Source organism: Mustelus asterias, chromosome 5 (assembly GCF_964213995.1).
Source record: "Mustelus asterias chromosome 5, sMusAst1.hap1.1, whole genome shotgun sequence".
NCBI lineage: Eukaryota > Metazoa > Chordata > Chondrichthyes > Carcharhiniformes > Triakidae > Mustelus > Mustelus asterias.
The window spans coordinates 139,827,453-139,853,093 of record NC_135805.1 but is presented as its reverse complement, the minus strand read 5'-3'; the positions used below and the strand labels follow the sequence as shown (position 1 = coordinate 139,853,093).

Genomic DNA, 25,641 nt, shown 5'->3' with positions numbered 1-25,641 from the left:
TGACCATGGAACCATTGTCGATTGTCGGAAAAAACCCCATCTGGTTCACTAATGTCCTTTCGGGAAGGAAATCTGTCATCCATACCTAGTCTGGCCTACATGTGACTCCAGAGCCACAGCAATACAATTGACTTGAAACTGCCCTCTGAAATGGCCTAGCAAGCCATTCGGTTTCAAGGGCAACTAGGGATGGGCAATAAATATTGGCCCAGCTAGCGATGCTCATGATCCATGAATGAATAAAAAAACACTGTCACCTGAGGAAGCTCTGGACATCACGATAGCCTATTATGGAAGAGCTGAAAATTGAACTCAGTGAAGGAGCTAAGCACAAGTACTCACACGTTTGCCATAGGCAAAGCTCCAGTTGGTGACACTATACTACCTGATTTCAACAAGAATGGGAAACCGGCATTCCTACAGCATCTCCACAAACTTTTCAGTTGCTGCTGGAGGGAGGAGGCAGTGTCCCAGGGTGTGCATGATTCAAGAGCAAGGATGGCCATGGTGATTGCAATAACTATTGAGGCATCTTCTTGCTTCGTGTCGTGGGACAAGTATTTGCTGTGTTGCCCTCATCAGACTGGCTGAATTTATTTCTCTCGTATCCCAGCGTGGTTTCAGGACCTGAAGTTCTATAATTTACATGATCCTCTCAGTCTGGTAGCTAAGAAAAATGCCGGGACTCTACTATATATTTTCTTCTTCCATCTCACCAAGGTATTCAAACGTGAGCAGAGACAATCTATTTAAACTGCTGGAGAAAATTAGCTGCCCACCTAATCTGTTCAATGTGATCTCCTTTCATGACAACATGATGGGAGGTCAGCTACGATGGGGCAACATCGGAATCCTATGAGATCTGCAGTTGGGTCAAATAGGGTTGTGATGTACTGACACACGTTGGCATGTTCTTTTTTTTTTGTTGCTGCTCACATTACTTAGATACCAGAACTGACGGAAAGCTGGTCAGCATTGCTCACCTGAAATCCAAGACAAAGGTTTACCAAATCGTTCATCAGAGAATCGCTGTATGCTGCATCAACGTTTCATACTGAGGAACATCTTCAGTAGCAAATGGACAGTCTGTCTCCCTAGCAAAGACTTTGGTTTGAAGACCAATATTATCACCTAATATGATGCCATATTGCCAGAATTGACAGTGTGACACTGGAGGTTGTTAGCTTCATGTATCTATCTGGACTCCACAATCACCTGTCACTTGAATTCAATGCATGTATTGCAAAAACTGCAGCTATGGTCAAGCTGACTAAGAGAGTGTAGAACAATGCCACCAGACTGAGAATGCCAAACTGAGAGTCTATCAAGCCTGTGACTTCAGTGCACTCCTTTACAGTGGTCAGACCTGGATGACATGCTGGGCAGGAGAAAAGTCTGAACAGTTTCCACCTTCACTGTCTCGGACGTATTCTCGGCATCTCTTGGCAGGTTAGGGTCACCAGCTCCAAAGTCCTGGAGTGTGCGACTTCCATTCGCTTACACTTAGTACAAAGCTAATGACACCTGCACTGCCTCAGCCATGTTCATTAGCTGGTTGTAGACCCAAAGACCTTCTGCACAGTGAATTGGCCACTGGTTTAAAACCTCCTGCGCATCCAAACCTCCACTACGAGAACATGCGAGATAAAAAGCAGTACATAAAGATGGCGGATATTGACACTGACACCTGGGAGACCGTCACGATAGCTGTTACCACTGGAAGCTAATTGTTTGGCAGGGCATTGGAACAGGTGAGCAGAAAAAAAAGCTAAGCTGGCTGAGAAGAGAGCCCACTGATAAAGTGCAAAGGGACTTGGGAGTCCTAGTCCAGGATTCTCTAAAGGTAAACTTGCAGGTTGAGTCCGTAATTAAGAAAGCAAATGTAATGTTGTCATTTATCTCAAGAGGCTTGGAATACAAAAGCAGGGATGTACTTCTGAGGCTTTATAAAGCACTGGTTAGGCCCCATTTGGAGTACTGTGAGCAATTTTGGGCCCCACACCTCAGGAAGGACATACTGGCACTGGAGCGGGTCCAGCGGAGATTCACACGGATGATCCCAGGAATGGTAGGCCTGACATACGATGAACGTCTGAGGATCGTGGGATTATATTCATTGGAGTTTAGGAGGTTGAGGGGAGATCTGATAGAAACTTACAAGATAATGAACGGCTTAGATAGGATGGACGTAGGGAAGTTGTTTCCATTAACAGGGGAGACTAGGACGCGGGGGCACAGCCTTAGAATAAAAGGGAGTCACTTTAGAACAGAGATGAGGAGAAATTTCTTCAGCCAGAGAGTGGTGGGTCTGTGGAATTCATTGCCACAGAGGGCTGTGGAGGCCGAGACGTTGAGCGTCTTCAAGACAGAAATTGATAAATTCTTGATTTCTCGAGGAATTAAGGGCTATGGGGAGAGAGCGGGTAAATGGAGTTGAAATCAACCATGATTGAATGGTGGAGTGGACTCGATGGGCCGAATGGCCTTACTTCCGCTCCTATGTCTTATGGTCTTATAACAGAGCCCAATGAATGGTGCACCTTCAGTTCACTGCCTTTCCCTGCAGCACATGTGACAAGAGACTGCATGTCAGTGTGGCACTGAGTCACACCAGGCGATGCCTAACACACACTTAGCCACCCCATGCAAATCCCTGTCTTACGAGGCGGAGGCTGCCGCTGGAATGGTTGTTGTTCTATTGATGATGTCTTTTAGTTTATTACCATGAAAATGTGTAAGACCTCATTGGCTATTACTTCCATCATATGTAGCCATAGGTTATGGTTGAAGTGGTACTACTTGTGGCATGGTTCGCCTATGATCTCATTGCTATCCTTACACTGTTTCCTCATTACTTGATATTGCCATTGAGCTAATTCCTGAAGCCCATGTACATGCATGCTCAGGCTTTATGCATTGTGTTTACTTCCTGTAATTCCTTCTCTTGTAGACTCAGAGAAATCCATAGTTATCTACCCCTGTTGGCCTCCAGGAACCTGATTTAAAAAATAAACGGGCTAAGAAATGGGTACAAGCAAAAATTTGAAGTATTTTGGCCGAGAGTTCATAGTTATAGAAAATTGTAAAGACCCATTTGGACTTGGAGTCTTGGTTAGGAAACTGGAGAGAGGGAGAAGTTTTCAAGAATTAGGTTCAATGGAAAATTTACAAATCGACAGTTTTCAGGATGGGGTTTGAGGGAGAAGAAGCACAATGAGCTAGAATTAAAATTTTCACATCAGGTGCCAGAACCTGTGGGGTGGGGAGGCAGAAAGGTTTCGAAGTGTTGGGCTGGGCTAGGCTGAAACCCCAGGATGTGGAAGGAAAAGTATTGGCGAGGAGGGGCTGGGAACCACTAGGAGGGAATATTTAATCAGCAATTTTTAAGAAAGATGAGTTTTGAAGGAGGTAATCAGGTGGAAGTACCTGGAGTTTAGGAGTGAGTGAATTTGAACCAGGTTCCATCAGGGTTGTAGACTTGATAGGAAAGGAAAATTTTATTAACAGTTTTTTTTAAGAAAAGAGTAAGCTGTTGAGTCTTATTCGCTAACATATGTTTGACTTGAAGATTTTAAGTCAGAAATTACTTCCACCATGGAACGTATGGAGTAGGCAGCTTCCTGAAAGGAATTCAGTGCCATTGTTTTATTCCACAAATTAGAGGAACATGTACAACTCCTAAGATGTAGGAGCAGGGGTAGGCCATTTGGCCCATCAAGAAAGATCATGACTGAGCTGATTGTGACCTTAACTTCACTTGCCTGCCCCCATGTCCTTTGACTTCTCGAGATCAAAAAACTGTTTAATTCACTCTTGAGGACCTAGCCTCCACTGCTCTCTGCAAGAGAATTAACCACCTGAGAGAATAAATCCCTCCTCATCAATATTTTGGATGGGAGACCCCTTATTTTGAAACTGTGTCCCCAGTTCTAGAGGAAACATCCTCTCTGCATCTGTCCTGTCAAGCCTTCTCAATTTTATATATTTCAATAAGACCACCTTTTGTTCTTTTAAACTCCAATGACTATAGGCCCAACCTGATCCTTATCTCAAAAGACAGCCCCTTCATTCAGGTGCAGTTTCACCAATGTCCTGTACAACTGTAGTAATACTTTCCAACTTTTATACTCCATCCCCCTTACAATAAAAGCCCGTATTACACATGTATACCTAATCAATTGCTGTATCTGCTTTTAACATCAGCAGTTTCCCTCATGTAACAAATTCTATTTTTGACAACTAATCTGAAAGTGTTTGGCCACACACTATTCAATAATGAGTAAAGCAGTCTGAGAGATGGATGCTTTCAGAAATGGAAAGCTCAGGGATAAAAAGAGGTTGATCACATCTTCAAACAGTGTTTTGAAAGAGAGATAGGTATTGATTCACGTGGGAGCTGCAAGTTTTCATAAGGACCAACAGTGCTTTAAGAAGTTATATTAAGAAGTGATTAATGATGAAGAACAGAAGAAGCCAAAAATATATCTTGTAAAGAAAGGAGTGAGTGCAAGAGAAGGTGGGGTCAGAGAGAGAGAGAATGCTTCATAGGCAATTTCTGAAAGACATGTTGGTTAGGTACGTTGACCCAACCAATATTGACCCTGCCAGATGTGGGAAATTAGGGAGCAATCTAGTCTCCCTGACAACTTTGTCTGCAGGAAGTGTGTCCAGTTGCAGCTCCTCACAGACCGCATTGTTCGGTTGGAACGGCAGGTGGATGCACTGCGGAGCATACAGGAGGCAGAGAGTGTGATAGACACTAATTACAGGGAGGTTGTCACACCACAGGTTCAGACAGGTAGATGGCTGACTGCCAAGAGAGGAAGGCAGGTAGTGCAGGAGTCTCCTGTGCCTATTCCCCTTTCAAACAGGTATACTGTTTTGGATACTATTGTCAGGGGGAGATACCAGCAGCAGCCAGACCTGTGGCACCACATCTGGTTCTGCTGTGGGACAGGGTCGAGCAAAGAGCAAGCGAGCAGTGGTAATAGGGGATTCGCTAGTCAGAGGCACAGACAGGCATTGCTGTGGCCGCAATCGAGACTCCAGGATGGTGTGTTTCCTCCCTGGTGCCAGGGTCAAGGACGTCTGAGTGATTGCAGGACATTCTTAAGGGGAAGGATGAGCAGCCAGAGGTCGTTGTACATATTGGTACCAACGACATAGATAGGAAAAGGGATGGGGTCCTGAAGTGTGAATATAGAGAGTTCGGCAGAAGGCTAAAGTGCAGGACCTTGAAGGTAATAATTTCAGGATTACTACAGGTGTCACATGCTACTGAGAGTAGGAATAGGAAGATTAGGCAGATGAATGCGTGGCTTTAGAGCTGATGCAGGGAGCAGGGATTTAGATTTTTGGATCATTGGGATCTTTTCTGGGGAAGGGATGACTTGTTCAAGAGGGACGGGTTATACCTGAACTGGAGGGGGACTAACATCCTGGGGGAGATTTGCTAGAGCCACTCGGGAGGGTTTAAACTAGTTTGGCAGGAGGGTGGGATCCAAAGCAGAAGGGTGACACAAGAAGTTTGAGGACAGCACAGAAGTTAGAGAGAGCACATTTAGTAATAAAGGCAGTGTAAGTAATCCTAGTACCTGACAGATCAGGCAAGAGCAAGGGAAGTTCAGATTAAACAGCATTTACTTCAATGCAAGAGGCCTGACGGCAAGGCAGATGAACTCAGGGCACGGATGGGTACGTGGGACTGGGATATTATAGCAATTACTGAAACATGGCTAAGGGAGGAACAGGACTGGCAGCCCAATGTTCCAGGGTACAGATGCTATAGGAAAGATAGAACAGGTGGTAAGAGAGGAGGGGGAATTGCACTTTTGATTAGGGAAAGCATCACGGTACTGAGAGGGGATATATCCGAGGGTTCGGCCACTGAGTCTATATGGGTAGAACTGAGAAATAAGAAGGGGGAAATCACTTTGATAGGGTTGTACTATAGGTCCCCAAATAGTCGGAGGGAAATTGAGGAGCACATATGTGAGGAGATTACAGATAGCACCAAGAAAAATAGGGTGGTAATAGTCGGAGATTTTAACTTTCCCAATATTGACTGGGACAGCCATAGTATTAGAGGCTTGGATGGAGAGAAATTTGTTGAGTGTATTCAGGAGGAATTTCTCATTCAGTATGTGGATGGTCCGACTAGAGACGGGGCAAAACTTGACCTCCTCTTGGGAAATAAGGATGGGCAGGTGACAGAAGTGTTAGTGAGGGATCACTTTGGGACATGTGACCATAATTCTATTAGTTTTAAGATAGCTATGGAGGATGATAGGTCTGGCCCAAAAGTTAAAATTCTAAATTGGGGCAAGGCCAATTTTGACGGTATCAGGCAGGAACTTTCAAAAGTTAATTGGGGGAGTCTGTGGGAAGGAAAAGGGACGTCTGGTAAGTGGCATGCTTTCAAAAGTGTGTTAACCAGGGTTCAGGGTAAACACATTCCTTTTAGAGTGACGGGCAAGGCTGGCAGAAGTCGGGAACCCTGGATGACTCGGGATATTGAGGCCCTGGTCAAGAAGAAGAAAGAGGCACATGACATGCAGAGGCAGCTGGGATCAAGTGAATCCCTTGAAGAGTACAGGGAGTGTAGGAGTAGAGTTAAGAGAGAAATCAGGAGGGCAAAAAGGGGACACAAGGTTGTTTTGGCAGATAAGGCACAGGAGAATCCAAAGAGCTTCTACAAATACATTCAGGACAAAAGAGTAACAAGGGAGAGAGTAGGGCCTCTTCAGGATCAACAAGGTCATCTATGTGCGGATCCATATGAGATGGGTGAGATCCTAAATGAATATTTCTCATCAGTATTTACTATTGAGAAAAGCATGGATGTTAGGGAACTTGAGGAAATAAATAGTGGTGTCTTGAGTGTAAATATTACAGAGAAGGAGCTGCTGGAAGTCTTAAAGCGCATCAAGGTAGATAAATCCCCGGGACCTGATGAAGTATATCCCAGGACATTGTGGGAGGCTAGAGAGGAAATTGCGGGTCCCCTAGCCGAGATATTTGAATCATTGATAGTCACAGGTGAGGTGCCTGAAGATTGGAGAGTGGCAAATGTTGTTTTATTTAAAAAGGGCTGCAGGGAAAAGCCTGGGAATTACTGGCCAGTGAGCCTCACATCTGTGGTGGGTAAGTTGTTGGATGGTATTTTGAGAGACAGGGTCTACAGGCATTTAGACACGAAAGGACTGATTAGGGACAGTCAGCATGGCTTTGTGAGTGAAAAATCATGTCTCACAAATTTGATTGAATTTTTTTGAAGGGGTAACCAAGAAGGTAGATGAGGGCAGTGCAGTTGATGTTGTCGCCATGGACTTTAGCAAGGCCTTTGACAAGGTACTGCACGGTAGGTTGTTGCATAAGGTTAAATCTCTCAGGATCCACAGTGAGGTAGCTAAATGGATACAAAATTGGCTTCTTGACAGATGCCAGAGGGTGGTTGTAGAGGGTTGTTTTTCAAACTGGAGGCCTGTGACCAGCGGTGTGCCTCAGGGATCGGTGCTGTGTCCACTGTTATTTGTCATTTATATTAATGATTTGGATGAGAATATAGAAGGCATGGTTAGTAAGTTTGCAGATGACACCAAGATTGGTGGCATAGTGGACAGTGAAGAAAGTTATCTCTGATTGCAACGGGATCTTGATCAATTGGGCCAGTGGGCTGACGAATGACAGCCGGAGTTTAATTTAAACAAATGCGAGGTGATGCATTTTGGTAGATTGAACCAGGGCAGGACTTACTCAGTTAATGGTACGGCATTGGGGAGAGTTACAGAGCAAAGAGATCCAGGGGTACATGTTCATAGCTCCTTGAAAGTGGAGTCACAGGTGGACAGAGTGGTGAAGAAGGCATTCGGCATGCTTGGTTTCTTTGGTCAGAACGTTGAATACAGGAGTTGGGATGTCTTGTTAAAGTTGTAAAAGACGGTGGTAAGGCCACACTTGGAATACTGTGTGCAATTCTGGTCACCCTATTATAGAAAGGATATTATTAAACTAGAAAGAGTGCAAAAAAGATTTACTAGGATGCTACCGGGACTTGATGGATTGAGTTATAAGGAGAGGTTGGATAGACTGGAACTTTTTTCTCTGCAGCGTAGGAGGCTGAGGGGTGATCTTTTAAATGTCTATAAAATAATGAGGGGCACAGACCAGCTAGATAGTCAATATCTTTTCCCAAAGGTAGGGGAGTCTAAAACTAGAGGGCATAGGTTTAAGGTGAGAGGGGAGAAATACAAAAGGGTCCAGAGGGGCAATTTTTTTCACACAGAGGGTGGTGAGTGCCTGGAACAAGCTGCCAGAGGTAGTAGTAGAGGCGGGTACAATTTTGTGTTTAAAAAACATTTAGATAGTTACATGAGTAAGATGGGTATAGAGGGATATGGGCCAAATGCAGGCAATTGGGATGAGTTTAGGGATTTTAAAAAAAAAAGGACAAGTTGGGTCGAAGGGCCTGTTTCCATGCTGTAAACCTCTGTGACTCTAACAGGCACCGGATTGTGGCGACTAGGAGAATTTCACAGTAACTTCATTGCAGTGTTAATGTAAGCCTTACTTGTGACTAATCAATAAACTTTTAAAATATATATATCTAGTTCTGAACAGCAAGGTCCCACAGACAACAATGTGATTAATGCTCTGACGTGGGGAACATGCCCAGGTTAAACTGAGGCATTGTCTGCTCTCTCAAAGATGGCACCTCCAACAATGAAAACCCCCTTATTTCTGCATAAGGTGTTAGCATAATTTGTGTGTTCAAGTGTCTGGCATGGGGAGTAAACTCTCAACCTTCCAACTTACTGATAGGAATGTTGGCACTAGGTCACAACTTATAGCCTAAGAACCATTGGTTATAAGAAAAGTAAGAAACAATACAGCTGTCAAGTGTTGAAGTCTAAGAAAGTGTAAAGCTTGTAAAGTACAATAAATAATATACTACTGAAACTCCCATTTGTTTTTGGAAGATAGAGATTAGGACCCACAGACGTAACCCCAAGATGTATGTCTGGACTCCATGGATGTTCCAATGCACTGACTCTGTGGAAATTGCCTGGGAAGTTTTAACCTCCAATGAGCAATTCCCTTCCAAACAAATCTCCCTCTAGATTGGGGGACTTTGGTCAGTTCTTACTTACTTACCTGGATAGTTACACGGGAAATATTAGAAAAATCCTAGTTTAAGGCCTGGCTAACTATAAAACAGATCCCTCAATCAAATTCTCTGACCCCCCCACCCCCGCCAACTTTTTTGAAAGCAGTATTTACAAACAGAAAATTAATATCTTAATTTGGATTGGAATGAAGGAGCTTGTTAGAGTAACATAGACTATCACGAGTGCTACCAGGGTTTCAGTTATTAACGAAAGCAGTGGTAATAACTTGAATGTAAAATGATAAATACATTATTTAAAATGAAAAAGCAAAAGAATGCATAAGTTATCAAAGTTCTGTTATAATTCTGGTCAGAAACTCCAGAGTGTTTTATGAAGTCTGCCTGGATCATAAGTTTTGCACTTTGAATTTGGCTAGGGTAAGCATGACATGTTTCACTTCAGGTATGATTCAAATGGCCCACGAGGGAGCTTTTATCAAACAAAGTTTATTTAAGAATACAGTTAACATGTATAGAAAGAAAATTAGCAATAACTTTTACCAATTATAAAGAAAAAAATCATGATATTCTATTAACCTTAACAGCTAAACACCGCTCCAACCAAACAAATCCCATAAATAAAACCTTTGCCACAGGTTTAACACAGCAAAGACTAATGCTCACGTGATACTGGAATTTAGTCCTTTGGCTGAAGGCTGCAGTTCTCCTGAGCACACAGACTTGAAATCAGAACAGTTTCCCAAAACACCAGGGTGATTCTAGTCAAGCCAAGCACTAACAGCAGATTTTCTACTCCAGGAAGACCAGGAATCTTATTTCCAGCTAACAGCAGATTCTATAATACCAGAAAGAGAGAGAGAGAAAAACACTGCTTTCCAGCTTGATGTCCACCCCTTCCAAACTAAAACTGAAAATGAATCTTTAGACTCTTTTTCCTGAGGCGGAACCACCTGACTGTGACTTGTCAATCAATCTTCTCCCTTACAATGTAAGGTTATAAGAGATCCCCTGGTAAAAATAAATAACCCCATTTAAGCATTTAAGTAGCAGTAAAAGGACTTCTAGCAGATGGCCCGGCAACAATGAGAAAAACAAACTGAAAAGGTTTGCTTCCAACTGCAGAGAACATGATTTTTTAAAAATCCTTAAAGGTATACTAACATCACAGTTTCAATTTTTTTTAACTGCAAGTGAAATAGGGAAACCAGAGATTGACTTAGAAAAGAAGAGAATGCAATAGAAAGAAGGATGAAAGGTAATTTGATTTTTAATGAACACCTATTTAATGGCCTAGGGCAAGATTTTCCGGCCGCACTCGCCCCAAAACCAGAAATGGACCTTTCCATAGTTCGCCCCTTGCCCATGGTAGGCGGAATGGGAAAATTCACCCCCCCCACAGTGTTTCCCTTTGTGTAAAAGGAGATATTTGTGTAAATTAAGCAGTCAAATAGCTAAATCACAAGTCTCGATGGCAATGGAATCAAATTGGCTAAATTATCTAAGGGGTTCCATGTTAACTGTGAACTATATTATGAGTACCTTGTATTTTAACCTCTGTTAGGGACCAGATCAGAAACTCCAAGGTATATTATGAAGTTAGCTGAGACCCTAACTTTTACTTTTGATTTTGGCATTAGGATGAGCATAAGGTGTTTCGCTCCAGGTATGATTCAGGTGACCCACTCAGAAGCTTTTATCAAAACAAACTTTATTTAAGAACACATTTAGAATATAATTTAAAAATTAGCATAACTTTTACCAATTAAAGCATTTAAACATGACAAAATATAATTCTTAATAGCTATCCATCTCTTCTTATTTAGCAGTATCTCCATAGACATAAATCCCTTTTTCAAAACCAGTTAGCACCAAAAGCAGATGTGCTTCCATGAATGCTAGATTTCCAGCCTTTTAATACCTCTGAACAGAGATTCAGACAGATATCTGTCTTATGACAATGAGAAAAACAAACTGAAAAGGTTTTGTTGATATATTCTCAGAGAAAGATATATCCTCAAACAGCAGAACTTAAGAAAAATAAACCTAGTCTCTGGCAGATCCCAGTCTCCTGATTTCAGAGAGGGGAAAAGAGAGGCACTGCTCTCTAACAACTCCAAGCAGTATTTGAGCTTGAGTTCTCTGTGCAAGCCTAGCTCCACCCAGTTACATGATTTGTTCCTGTCAATCACCCTAATCAAGCCCCAGTGGAATACTAACAACAACAGAACAGCATTAGTCCAGATTAAAACAAACATTCTAGCTGCTGCAGTAACAATAAGAGGATGCATGTTACAGACAGAACGGCACCAATAATAAAAAAAACTGCTAAAACAGACCCTCCGTAAGATATATGACTCAAATACATTTCTTAAAGGCACAGTATCACCACACCTCTTGTTCAGAAACAAATTCAGCCTTGTTTCTGCTGTATATATTCAGAATCACATCACACTTTCCTCATGACATAGGTTTCTAACTACACAAACCTGGCCAAAATGTTCCTAGCATTAATATAAAATAAATGTTCACACTTCTGCTTCATTATTTCACATCACTTTTTAGCCTTGTATTCATTTTTTTCATATTTCCCGCATAGTTCAGGTATATTTTTCTATTAATGAACACTGCATGGGTGTAAAAACAGTACTGGGATCTTTTGCAGTGGTGATTAGTTTATTTTTGCCCAGCTAATTTTCATCCTAACGTTCCTGCTCTACATAAAATTCTTTTAACCTGCATGTTGCACACATTCTCATTTTGTCTCGTTTAATTTCTCCCTTTGACCAGAATTCATATAATTTTGATTTGATTTATTATTGTCACATGTAGTGGTATACAGTGAAAAATATTGTTTCGTGGGCACTATACAGACAAAACATGCCGCACATAGAGACGGAAAGGGGAGAGTGCAGAATGTACTGTAACAATCATAGCTAGGGTGCAGAGAAAGATCAACTTAATATGGGATAGGTCCATTCAAAAGTCTGATGGCAGCAGGGCAGAAGAAAGGTGTTAGAAAAATATTAGATCATTAATTAGTTTTGACAACTGTACTTGATTTTTAATTTTAAGTACTCCAACATAAGATTTTTTACATGTAAACACAACCAATAGGACGAGAAGGACAGAAGGTTAATGCAGCATAGGCAATTGTGTTACTTGTGACTTTAGCAAATTCAGCTTTGGATATGGGAGTTGGACAGACATGAGACTGAAAAGGTTTTAATGGGCTTTTATTAGATATTTGCTTGGGACAGTTGTGCTCAAGGACCTTGAAGACAGGAAGGTGGGCTAAGTAGCTAAGTGGAGTGGCTGGGTTGAGAGTAAAGTTTTTGCAGAGGAAATAGCAGTTTTAGAAAGGAAAAGAGAAGAAACTTGAGGAAGGGAAACCATTGAGTATATCAACAAGCATAGGAATATTTCACTGAATTAACTATAACTAATTTTGGAAAGAAATTGCAATAACCATATTTTTCATTCACTTGTACATGTGTCTGAGATCTGAGTGGCTGGTACTAAAGTGGTTGAGGCAGCAGTTAAACAGAAGTGCCCCAATTTTTCTCTCGAAAGTTATGGTTAGAATATGGTAATACCAGGTGTTCATTTTGACTTGTCAGTTTTATATGGATCATTTTAGCTAAAAGGATTTTTTTGGAAAGGCTCGAGTTTATTTATGCATGGTTCTTCATTTTGGGTTTAGATAAATCTTTCTTATCCACTTTAAACCATGACATGATTTTTGAAGCATGTCATTCTGTTGTGACTTTACCTCAAATCCCAAATGAAGAAAAGTACAAGATGTGTAACTTTTTTTTTGTTCTGTGGTACAGATGGGAAACCAGAACCCACATCCATGGCTCAGTCGTCTGGTTATCCCTGTAATGTTTCTGAGGGCACTGCACCAAGAGAATTGATTTACCCTGAGATCTGTATGTTGGAGCTTACCATGCTGTCCGCCTGCAGTCCCAGCCTTGATGTCCTAATCCATGTCTTCAGAAACTTGCTTGAGGTTGTGCAGCACAGTGAAAGAAATGCTACATCCATTTACCAGCAGGTAAAACATTAACAAAACTGTTCTGTGTTAATGCAAAGACAAGGATATAAAAAGACAAGATATGTAATCTAATTCTTTTAGTATAAATCTCACCTTTCATCACTTTGCAGATGAAGGAAAGTAAATTGATGGGGCATTAATTGGCGTTTTTATTTTATTATTTCAGAGGATATGAGCATTGCTGGCAAGGCCAGCATTTACCCATTCCTTAATTGCCCTTGAGAAGATAGTGATGGGCAGGCTTCCTGCACTGCAGCAGTTGATCTGGTATAGGTGTACACACAAAATGCAGTTAGGAAGGGAATTTCAAGTCTTTGAAGCAAGGATAATGAAGGACTGGTGGTGAAGGGTGGCATAGAAGTATTGTCGCTGGACTAGTAATCTAGAGACTTGGGGTAATGTTTGAATCCTGCCACATCGAGTGGTGGAATTTTAATTTGATAAAAATTTTGGAATTAGAAGTCCACTGATGACCATGAAACCATTGTCATAAAAACCCCATCTGGTTCCCTAATGTTCTTTAGGGAAGGAAATCTACTGCCCTTACCTGGTCTGGCCGACATGTGACTCCAGAGCCACAGCAATGTGGTTGACTCTTAAATGCACTCTGAACTGTCCTAGCAAGCCAATCAGTTGTATCAAACCACTAAAAAGTCTAAAAGGAATGAAACTGGATGGACCACTAGAAATGACAATGATCCTGAAGAGCCCTGCTTCTTAACATCTGGGGGCTTGTGCCAAAATTGGAGGAACTGTCCCGCAGACTAGTCAAGCAAAAGCTTGACATAGTCATACTTCTGGGATCATATCTTAGAGACATTGTACTAAATGCCACCATCAACATCACTGGCTACATCCCGTTCCACTGGCAAAAGTGGTGGGCAGCACAATGGTATACAGTTGGGAGGGAGTTGCCTGGGAGTCCTCAAGGACTCCGGACCCCATGAAGTTTCATGGCATCAGGTCAAATGTGGGCAATGTAACCTCAGGCCTATTACCACGTAGTGCCCCCTGCGCTCTTAATACTCCTTCATGTTGAACAACAGTTGTAGGAAGCACTGAGGTTGGCCAGGGCACAGAATATACTCTGGATAGGGAGCTTCAATGTCCATCATCAAGAGGGGCTTGATTGCGCCACTACTGACTGAGCTGGTTGAGTCCTAAAGGACGCAGCTGCTAGACTTGGTCTGCGGCAGGTGGTGTGGGAATCAACAAGAGTGGAAAAACATACTTGACCTTATTGTCACCTATCTGCTTGTCGCAGAGGCATCTGCCCAAGACAGTATTGGTGGGAGTGACCACCACACAGTCCCATCTTCACATCGAGGAACCCTTCATTGTGTTGTGTGGCACCATCACTGTATTAACTGGGATAGATCTCCAACTGTTCTAGCAACTCGACTGGGCAACCATGACACGCTGTGGACTATCAGCAGCAGCAGAATTGTATTCAACCACCACCTCATTACCCAGCATATCCCCTACTCTACCATTACCACCAAGCCAGGGGATTAACCCTGGTTCATTGAAGAGGAGGGCATGTCAGGAGTGGCAGCAGGCAAACCTAAAAATGAGGCATCAACCTGGTGCTGCTATAGCACAGAACAATTTGCATGCCAAGCCACATAAGCAGCCAAGTGATAGCCAGAGCTAGGCGATTCCACAACCAATGAATCAGCTCTAAGCTCTGCAGTTCTGCCCCATCCAGTTGTGAATGGTGATAGACAATTAAACAACTCACTGGAGGAGGAAGCTCCCCATCCTCAAAGATGGGGGAGCCCAGCACCTCAGTGTAAAAGAAAAGACAAAAGCAATTGCAACATTCTTCAGCCTGAAGTGCCCAATGGGCAATCCATTTTGGCCTCTACATAGTTCCACAGCATCACAGCTGGTTGGAGTCATACCTAGCACAAAAGAAGATGGCTGTTAGGTGTCCATTATCTCAGCTCCAAGGAATTCCACAGCCACTGCAAGAATTCCTCAGGATAGTGTCCTAGGCTCAACCATCTTCAGCTGCGTCATCAATGACCTACCTTCCATCATAAGGTCAAAAATGGGATGTTTGCTGATGATTATTCAGCACCATTTGTGACTCATGAGATGCTGAAACAGTCCTTGTCCAAATGCAGCAAGACCTGGACTATATTCAGGCTTGGGCTGAGAAGTGGCAAGTTACATTCATGCTAGTCAATTGCCAGGAATGACCATCTCCAACAAAAGAGAATCTAACCATTGTCCCTTGACATTCAATGGCATTACCATTGCGGATCCTTTATTGTCAACATCCTGGGGGCTTATCATTAATCAGAAACTGAACTGGACTAGCCATTTAAATACTGTGGCTACAAGAGCTGGTCAGATCTTGCAATCCTGTGACAAGTAAATCACATCCTGACTCCCCACAATCTACAAATCAGGAGTGTGATGGAATATTCTCCCCTTGCCTAATTGTAGCTCCAAAAACACACAAGAAGCTTGACCCCCATCCAAGACAAAGCTGTCCACTTGTTTGGCACCTCCATTCACACACATTCATTCCCTCCACCACCCTCGCACTGTGGCAACAGTGTACATCATGTACAAGATGCACTGCAGAAACTCACCTATCCTCCTTGGAGTGCACCTTTAAAACTCACGATCGCTACCACCTAAGAACACAAGAAATAGAAGCAGGAGTTGGCCACCAGGCCCTTCAAGTCTGTCCTGCCATTCACTGTGATCATGGCTGATCTATGCTGGCCTCAACTTCTTTTCTGTGCCATTTCCTCATAGCCCTCTATTCCTTGATCTATCAAATATTTATCCACCCCCACTTTAAATACTTCTAATGATCCAACCTCCTCCACCTTCTGAGGCAGAAAATTCCAGAGATTCACTACCCTCTGCGAGAAGAAATTTCTATGCACTTCAGTTTTAAATGACAAACCCTTGACCTTGTAGCTATGCCCCCTTATTCGTGACTTTCTCACCAGTGAAAACATCTGTCTGTCAAGCACCCTCAGGATCTTAAATGTTTGAGTAAGGTCACCCCTCACTCTTCTAAACTCCAAGGAACACAGACCCAGATTATTTAGTCTATCTTGATAGGACAACCCTTTCTTCCCAGGGATTACCCTAGTGAATCTCCTTTGGACTGCCTCCAATGTTACTATATGCTTTTTAAGGTAAGGGGACCAAAACTGTGCACAGTGTTCAAGGTGAAAGCTCACTGACACACTATATACAATTACAACAAAACCTCCCTATTTTTGAACTCCAACCCCTTTGCAATAAAGGCCAAAATGCCGTTTGCCGCCTTAACCCCTTGTTGGATCTGCTTGCTAGCTTTTTGTGATTCATGCACTAGAACACCTAGGTCCCTCTACTTCACTCACCTGCAGTTCCTCTCCATTTAGATCATCTGCCTTTTGATTCCTCCTACCTAAAGTGCCTGACCTCACACTTCCCCACATTAAACATTTGCCAGGTTTCGTCCAGTCACCCAATCTATCTATATTCCATTACAGAATCAAATTATCCTCATCACAACCTGCCCTTCCACCTATCTTTGTATCATTGGTAAATTTGGAAACTTTACATTCTGTTTCTTCCTCCAGATCATTAATGTAAATAATGAACAACTGCAGGTCAAGAACTGCTAGTTACATCTTTCCACCCTGAAAAGGACCCATTTATTCCAACTCTGTTTTCTATCTGATAGCCAGTTTTCAATCCATGCTAACACACTTCCTCCAATTCCATGGGCTTTTACTTTATGCACCAGCCTCTTATGTGACACCTTGTCAAATGCCTTTTTGGAAGTCTAAATACACTACATTTGAGGGCAAGGGCATCAAATCCATGGGAACATCACCACCTGGAAGTTCCTCTCCAAGCCACCCAATGTCTCTACTTTGAAATCTATCACCGTTCTTTTCCTGGTGCTGGGTCAAAATTTTGGAAATCCCTCCCTAACAACGCTGTGGGTTTACCTACACCACATGGGTGCAAAGGTTCAGCTCACTCGCTTCTTGAGGGCGATTGGGATGAACAATAAATGCTGGCCTAGCCAGTGATGTCCACATCCCAAAGATGAATGGAACTGTAAAAAATCCAGTTTAATTCTGTCAGGTAAGGGTCGAGCAATCCTACTTTCAAAAGTATAAAAAGTATCCGAAAGGTCTTTGTTACGTGTTTGATGTAACACTATGTATTCATTATCTTTTTTTACGTTATTCATTTCACAATATTTTGTTTCATTTCAGGGAGCTGTAAAAATTATTGTGGGAGGTTTTCAGAATATTTTGAGTCAATCTGAGATGACTTTAGAGGGTATGTGCAAATTTCTTTTTGTTTGAGGTTCTAATTGTCATTGAATAGTTTGAAACGTGAGAATGGTGTACAGCAATTTGCAAATTCTGTTCTTTGTTTTAATGTGATTATTACTAAATCACCAGATAACTATGAATTCCAAGATCCTCTGACCATTTACCTTTGTTTCTCTAGAGTGCCAGGCAGTGCTTGTGGAATTATTGGTGACATTAATTAGCTCCAGGCTGTCAGCAGAAGAGTTGACACTCTTTCTGAGACTGTTTTTAGAGAAGACTCCTCCAACTGTGAGTGAATTATCTGCATTAGTTTAATTAAAATGTATTTTAAAACGGAAAACAGCAGCCACACCAAGAAAGATGGCAAATCAGAGGTTTAATTTACCAATAGCAAGTCTAGGAGAATTATGTCAGATAACTTCTAGGAGAATCCAAAGGAAACCTCCAAGTGTCATGCATAGAATTGTACTCAAAATGACTTGAATGCTAACCATGAAATTTATGGAAAGAGCAAACCTCCAAATTGCAAAACATTCTTGCTCAGTTTTGCAAGAGAAGATTGTGTGGAAGCTGGCAACTTTCATGGTTTTCTTTGACTATTAGGGGTGTTATCTTTTGAGGAGGCTGTGTGAGAGAGATATAACTGATGCAATTCACTTGCTTTGTGCTGGGGGATTCCTCTTGGCACTTCTGCAGGATGCTGTCAGGTAATTGTGTGGAGTTGCAAACTGATCATTTAGTGATTGGCTGTGTTCTCAACATGCTCAGTCTGGCTTCAGAAATTTAGAAAGATAGCTCATTTAGAGCAAATTTCAGCCACGTCAAGCAGTTGGTAATTTGGGTTGTTACAAACATTTGTGCTGTAAAATTACTAACCTGTCAAAGGCACCATGACAGCTACACTTTGCCCAGAAAAAACAACAGGCAAGAGGGGATTCACTTGTTGAATTTATTATCTGCTTCGTTTAAACCAGGTACTGCTTCTCTATTCGAACAAAGAGAACCTCTATCATGAGATAAAATAAAAAACTGAACTTGAAAACCTTTGAAGTTGACCGGTGATGTATGGTAAATACATAGTGCACCCTTCAGCTGACAACTATACACAATAGATTGAGACTAACCAGTTGTTCAGCAAGAAATTAGTTTGTTGTCAGTGCATCAACTTTGCATGACGTAAGAAGGAAAGAAAGACAAAAGGGAAGAACCAAGGGTTAGAGGGCGGATGGCACGAGGAAAGATAAAAGATGGCACTGTAAAAGAACTGGAAAGATATTCTATACCTGCTCTACTTATCTCTCAGGCATTTGCTCTGTAGCTCGTTATACCGTCGTAAATTGTGAACTTTGGTTCATCCAGTGTTTGAAAGATTCTAGAGTAACACGTGCGTTCCATTAACTAAAATGTGAAAATCTTGCTGACAGAAAGCAAATCGATGATCGATATTTACAAAAGGGATTCTATGAAATACTACTTAAAGTATTATTTTTGTTCTCATATTTCAGAAAATACTACTTGGAGGAATTCTGAGGATAGTGGAAGCAAATGTTGACATGATCCCAATGAAGTACCTGACCTTCCCAACACTATTCAGCACTAATATTTTCAGCACCATTTCAACCATACAGAAAAGCAATTCTACTCCCACCAGCAAGAGCTCCAGCCTTCTAAAACGAGTCAAGTTTCCACAAAGCAAGAAAGAGACAGAATCTGAAGAATACACCCACCAATTATCATCACCTTGGCATGTGGCTCCACTCCATTTGCCACTTGTTGGTCAGAACTCTTGGCCACATATGTCAGATGGCTTTAGTATCTCTCTGTGGTTAAAAGTGGAAGCCACCAGTGGAACAGATGGGCTACCTGAAAAAGCAAAGAAACAAAGACGAAACCAGCCAGCTACTTTCAGAGAGAGTAGTTTTGATGGCATGGGTAAGAATGGAATTCAGTTCTTGCTTTTTTACGAATTTATGAAGTGAATAAACAAACGTTGTTTCAAAAGAAGTTCCTGTAGGTGGACTTCAGTATCTATGGGTCAGTGTGGCTCTTTGTGGGAGCCTGCTGAACATAAATTGTCTGCTATGTCTTGCATTACAACAAGTGACTACAGTGTAAAAACACTTAATTGACTGAAAACCACTTTGGGACATTGAGGTAATGTAAGGAGCTATATAAATATAGGTTCGCTCTTCTTCAGATAACATTTACATGGGGGAAATCCTTGTATAACTTTTTAACGACATACTTGGCAAGTGTTATTATTTTCTCAATGGAATGAAAGGCTACATACTCTGCATTATCATCCTCTCTCAGTAACAACAATAATTTACAAAGTAATGATTACATAAGTTCAGGCCTTAAATAACGACTAATATCATTATCTAACATCTGCAAGTTAGGTAAGGGGTTATCCACAATTTCCATTTTCGCAAAAGTACAGAGAGATCTTTGTTTGTGCCACTGCTTTCACTGACATAATATGAAGTCACAAGAGGCAATTATCCTTTCAGCATAGAAAAGTTCAAAAATTAACTCCTTCCTCTTGAAGTATCATAATCTTAAAATGACCAGCAGACTGCTACTATTTTCAGAGTATGTGATGGTTAAATAGTTAGAGGGAAGGTAGCCAATTTAAACAGGCATCAAATGCACTGATATATTTAAGGAAGAAACCAAATCATTGGATTAATATGGAACGGGATTAATTTAAACAGGAGAGGGGGGGAATCGTGAAACAAGCGCATGATATAACCCATAATTATCTGATTTCCTGATGTGTATAATCTGTGCAATGGGGAGCAGAGTTAAGTCAAGAAAATCCTTGTTTGATGGAGGTGATTGGAGATAGCCAGGCTGGGACTCAGTTTGCAGTGGCTGTTTCAATGTTGAGCAGGCCTATACTTTGGTGCTGTTGGTGTTTAGATGATGGCCGTCATTATGAGTGAAGGTGTGGATGACAGTCTCGGCTCCCAACACAGAACTTTGGGGCTCATATTGACAAACTGAGATATCCTAAAGAGAATAGATGAAGCAGTTTCCTTGGTGAAGGCTTACCTTCAGTTCTTGGAAATCCTGCTGCATGGTGTGTTGTCCATCCTGGCTGACTCGGGGAGATGGGGTTGGAGAAGGAGCATCCATGTGTCTGGTCTCCTGAGGGGTGCTGGGGATGAATTCCCCGCCAAATTTGAGAATTGGCTGCCATGCCTTCACAATTGCCATTTGAGGGCTGGGTGTCTCAAGTTTGAAGTACATCGTAGCCGGCCTTTGAGGCTTGGGGTCGGTCGAAGACTCTGATCACTGGTCTTACGTTGCCTTGTCCTTGATAACACAGGATGCTAGAATGTGCGTTATGTCTTTTAGGTTGATCATAAGGTTAGAAGAGAGTTTTTTGAACCTCTGATGCTACTTGAACAGAAGACTTCCTTGATTTCTCAAGCACAGAATCCTTGCTTGTCTCCTGAGAAAGTACAGACAGGTCATGGAAAAGACTGGGCCTTTTTTTGCTGTTGCTGTCTTCTGGTGTTGTTGAAATGGGGAAATATGTTCTGGTACATGCCTGGACATAACTGGCTTATCATTGGACATCTAGCCTTGTTCGGTAGATCTTTTATTTTGGTTTGGCAGCGCAGATAGTGGCAGTAGTTACTTGATTACTTGGCTCATGAAATAGATGGTGGGCATATTATCCGGTTGTTAGGGTTTCTCTAATGAGGGGAAATGGGTTGAATCGTGTTAACAGTGGCACTTTTGGGGTATCTAGAAATGTCTTCCTTTCTTTATCTGGATAGGTGGGATGATGATATAGGCTCTGATTTGTTATAATTAATCTTAGAGGGTTTCCCTTATCTTGTCGGGAGGAGGAGGGTCATGCCTCTGTTAATGGGTGTCTTAAAGATTCTTCTTCCCCTTGTTAGTAGGGGTTCCTTAGTGCAAAATGGTTTAAATTTTCCGGCGATGGGATACCAGATCAGTGTCTCTGATATCACTGGAGAGGAGGGAGTTTTGTAATGCCGTGTACCTAGGCGAGGTGTACAAATCCTTGATTGGCTGGTCTTGTCTTAGAGTGAATGCTGCCAGACCACATCTGGTACCGAAGGTGGTATCCTGAGGTTTCCCTTTTTTTTTCTGGGTTATCCTTTTATTGCTTGGAGGTCCTGGGGGACTGATTTAGGCCCTGGTTGGTTGTATATTATCCCATGTATTAAATAGTTCTGTCTCTGTTATCCTATGTGTATCTGTTATCAGATGTACACCATGGGGTCTTGTGCTCATGATTGTGTCCTGCTATCCCCTACTCTTGTCCTTTTTATTATCCAAGAGGAGACGCTGACTACAACAATTGCAATGATTGATAATTGGAATCTTTTGTATGAATTTTCGCTGGTCTTTTCTGTATGTTTATGTGGAATAAAGGTTACTCTACTGTCCTCAATTTTGGGGATCTGTTGCGCTTTTGTGGCAGATGGAAAACTTCCAATGGAAACATGACTTAAAAATAAAACAGCAGCAATTTCTCCTCTCACTGTCCATCCATAAACTGCAAGATGTTTTGATTTGTTTCCCTCTTTATAAGCGATGGAATATTTCCCAACCCTTTGGTTTTGGTGTGATCCAATTTTGTGGATGGCGTAGAAGGTCTGCAGAGAGATTTGGACAGGCTGAGTGAGTGGGCGAGGATCTGGCAGATGGAGTATAACGTTAACAAATGCGAGGTTATTCACTTTGGAAGAAATAATAGCAAATTGGATTATTATCTAAATGGAAAGAAATTACAACACGCTGCTGTGCAGAGGGACCTGGGGGTCCTTGTGCACGAGACGCAAAAACCCAGTCTGCAGGTGCAACAGGTGATCAAGGCGGCAAATGGAATGTTGGCCTATATCGCAAGGGGGATAGAATATAAAAGCAGAGATGTCTTGCTGCATCTGTACAGGGCATTGGTGAGGCCGCAGCTGGAATACTGTGTGCAGTATTGGTCCCCTTATTTGCGGAAGGATATATTGGCCTTGGAGGGAGTGCAGAGAAGGTTCACCAGGTTGATACCAGAGATGAGGGGTGTTGATTATGAGGAGAGACTGAGCAGATTGGGTTTGTACTCGTTGGAATTTAGAAGGCTGAGGGGGGATCTTATAGAGACCTATAAGATAACGAAGGGGCTGGATAGGGTAGAGGTGGAGAGAGTCTTTCCACTTAGAAAGGAAACTAGAACCAGAGGGCACAGCCTCAAAATAAAGGGGGGTCAGTTTAGGACAGAGTTGAGGAGGAACTTCTTCTCTGAGGGTGGTGAATCTCTGGAATTCTCTGCCCACTGAAGTGGTGGAGGCTACCTCATTGAATATGTTTAAATCACGGTTAGATGGATTCCTGATCGGTAAAGGAATTAGGGGTTACAGGGATCAGGCGGGTAAGTGGAACTGATCCACTTCAGATCAGCCATGATCTTATTGAATGGCGGGGCAGGCTCGAGGGGCTAGATGGCCTACTCCTGCTCCTATTTCTTATGTTCACAGCAAACTTGATATTGGGTGAACTCAAAGGGTTAGTTTATTTGCACTCACTCAAAATGCGAAAGAGGGTTTGCACCCTCATATTCAGATAGTAAAGGGAGGGATCAAGAAAAAAAAATACAGTGCAGAGACCACAGAAAAAATAAATATTCCCTCGTGGGTTCCAGAGTCCATTATTATAGTCCAATGATGTATTCCTTTATGGAGGTCGGCAGTGCTGTATAATTCACTTTTCTGTTTGTGTTGACTTCACATGATCAGATATGCAGTGATGAATCAGTGCTGTAGGCGATGGTACAGAAGCAGTGTCTTCTGAGAGAGGTGTTTAACCTGGGCAGAGTTCCTTTTTTGTGAGGCTGCCAGTCAAATGGTAAACAGCAGACTCAGCTGTGCAATTCAGCAAGGCAATATTACATGTTCCACAAGCCAGAGGCTCATGTCACATGACCTGTTACCTACTCTTTCACAAAAGATGTGTATTCATCATCAGGGTTGCGAAGACCCTCCTCTCGACAAGATAAGACTGAAGATCAGCTAGTAGGTATTGAAAGGAAGCTTGTGGGGCTTTTGTCTTTGCAGACTCTGCGACTCTTTCAGGCCAGCCTGGGTGATTAAATGCAAACAGCCTTTCTATTGGTCTCTTTGCAGTAGGGATGTGTGGAAGTTGGAACCAGCCGTCAGCAGGTGAAGAGTCTGAGTCTGTTTTGCAGCATGAGTGGGTCCTTGAGAAAACACACAATGTTCCAAGTGCTGATTGTGCTTGGAGGAAATAAGGATGTTTATTGGATGTTGTCTGCTAAAAATGTCAAGGATTTTGTGCAGCTGTGTACATGAGTGATAAGGATGCAAATGAAGAATTGAAGTGGTGCTAAATTCTATTGGTTGAAAGTGCAAACCAAACTGTAAGGCTATTGGTGCTTTAACTGGCATGTTCTCTTTCATTGGTTAAAAAGTGCTATAACTGACACTGTGGAACTCTGAGAACATCATAGTGAAATTCACTGTGTCTGTTCTCCTTGCTAGTAAGTAATAAAGCTTAGAAGATTGAGTGAATACTCAACGTGCTTTGTTTGGTTAATGCTCAACAGCTGTACAGTCCCTGGGCTTTCTGGGGGAGGGGAGCATGGGCTTTAGTGGGGTTCATCAGAGATAAGGAGATATGAGTTTTCCTAAAGCTGCCAGGTGACTTCTCTTTTGTTCAGGGGTCACAGACCGACGGTTTCAGCCATTTTAAGGTTCTTTACTCAGTTTTAAGTTACTCTGAAAATCCCCTAGTTGCCACACTCCGGCGCCTGTTCAGGTACATTTCCCGCTGCCTCAGCAAGCAGCCAACATAATTAAGGAGCCCACGCACCCCGGACATTCTCTCTTCCACCTTCTTCCTTCAGGAAAAAGATACAAAAATCTGAGGTCAAATACCAACCGACTCGAGAACAGCTTCTTCCGTGCTGCTGTCAGACTTTTGAATGGACCTACCTTTCTCTACACCCTAGCTATGATTGTAAGACTACATTCTGCACGCTCTTGTTTCCTTCTCTATGAACGGTATGCTTTGTATAGCGCGCAAGAAACAATACTTTTCACTATGTTAATATGTGTGACAATAATAAATCAAATCAAAATCAAAACACTGAGGGAGAATTTAGCATGGTCAATGCAGCTAATCTGCACATCTTTGGACTGTGGGAGGAAACTGGAGCACCCAAAGGAAACCCATGCAAACACTGGGGGAAAGTGCAAACTCCACACAGTGACCAAAGCCGTGAATCGAACCCAGGTCCCTGGTGCTGTGAGGCAGCAGTGCTAACCACTGTGCCACCGTGGTCATCTAGATTCGAAACATTGGCTCTATTCTCTCCCCACAGATACTGTCAGACCTGCTGAGATTTTCTGCTTTTGTTTCAGATTCCAGCATTTGCAGTATTTTACTTTTAAATTATTTATTATATCAACATGTGGAGGGAAGTTAAAGTCGTTCTGAGGAGCTCTGATGGCCACATGCTTGACTGGTGCTCATCCACAATACAAATGACGTAAAGAAGCAACTCCGTTTTATTTTTCAGAGTGTGAGAAAACAGCAGGCTTAGGATGCTGCAGCACTCCAAACTCTGGTGATAAATTGGTTGAAGATGGGTACCTTCATGTGATCTCATTGGGGTCTAAAGTAATCATGCTGCAAGTATGGGCTGACTTGAACACAGGTGGCTTTACATTCAGGTACAGTACTCATTGTTGAAGAAGAAACATGTACCTTTTTCTGTTAAGATGGGTGAAGGAAAAGTGACTTTTTTTACAAACTGAATATTTCTATTAATTTTTCAATGCCGATGGCTATGTTCAATAATGAGTAATTGTAGTTTTGGGGAGCTTGACTGAATTAAACTATTGTAAAATATTTTTGAACTATTCACCTTTATAAAGCATGTGGCATAACTTGCATAAATAAATCTTTGTGCTTCATGGAACAGTGTGAAAGTAAATTTGAAGTGACCTCTCTATTAGATTTCAAAATCCTGATGCTGATAGATATATTTATAACATCAACTGTTATAAATTAAATTTTAATTAGTTGAAATTCTTCTGATAATTGGTGTAACACAATTTCTCTTTCATTGTGATGCTGAACGGAATTCATTCATTACTGCT

At 42.0% G+C, this 25,641-nt stretch overlaps 1 protein-coding gene across 3 annotated transcripts in view; it reads left to right on the top strand.

Annotated features, from left to right (window-relative positions):
• The window catches only part of lyst (lysosomal trafficking regulator), a 263,182-nt gene that overhangs the window by 125,184 nt on the left and 112,357 nt on the right, over positions 1-25,641 (top strand). For all 3 annotated transcript variants that reach the window (XM_078213387.1, XM_078213385.1, XM_078213386.1), the window contains 5 exons: positions 12,958-13,181; positions 17,426-17,492; positions 17,667-17,776; positions 18,994-19,420; positions 25,059-25,212. In XM_078213387.1, the coding sequence (XP_078069513.1) occupies positions 12,958-13,181; positions 17,426-17,492; positions 17,667-17,776; positions 18,994-19,420; positions 25,059-25,212 (982 nt within the window). The remainder of the gene's footprint in view (positions 1-12,957; positions 13,182-17,425; positions 17,493-17,666; positions 17,777-18,993; positions 19,421-25,058; positions 25,213-25,641) is intronic.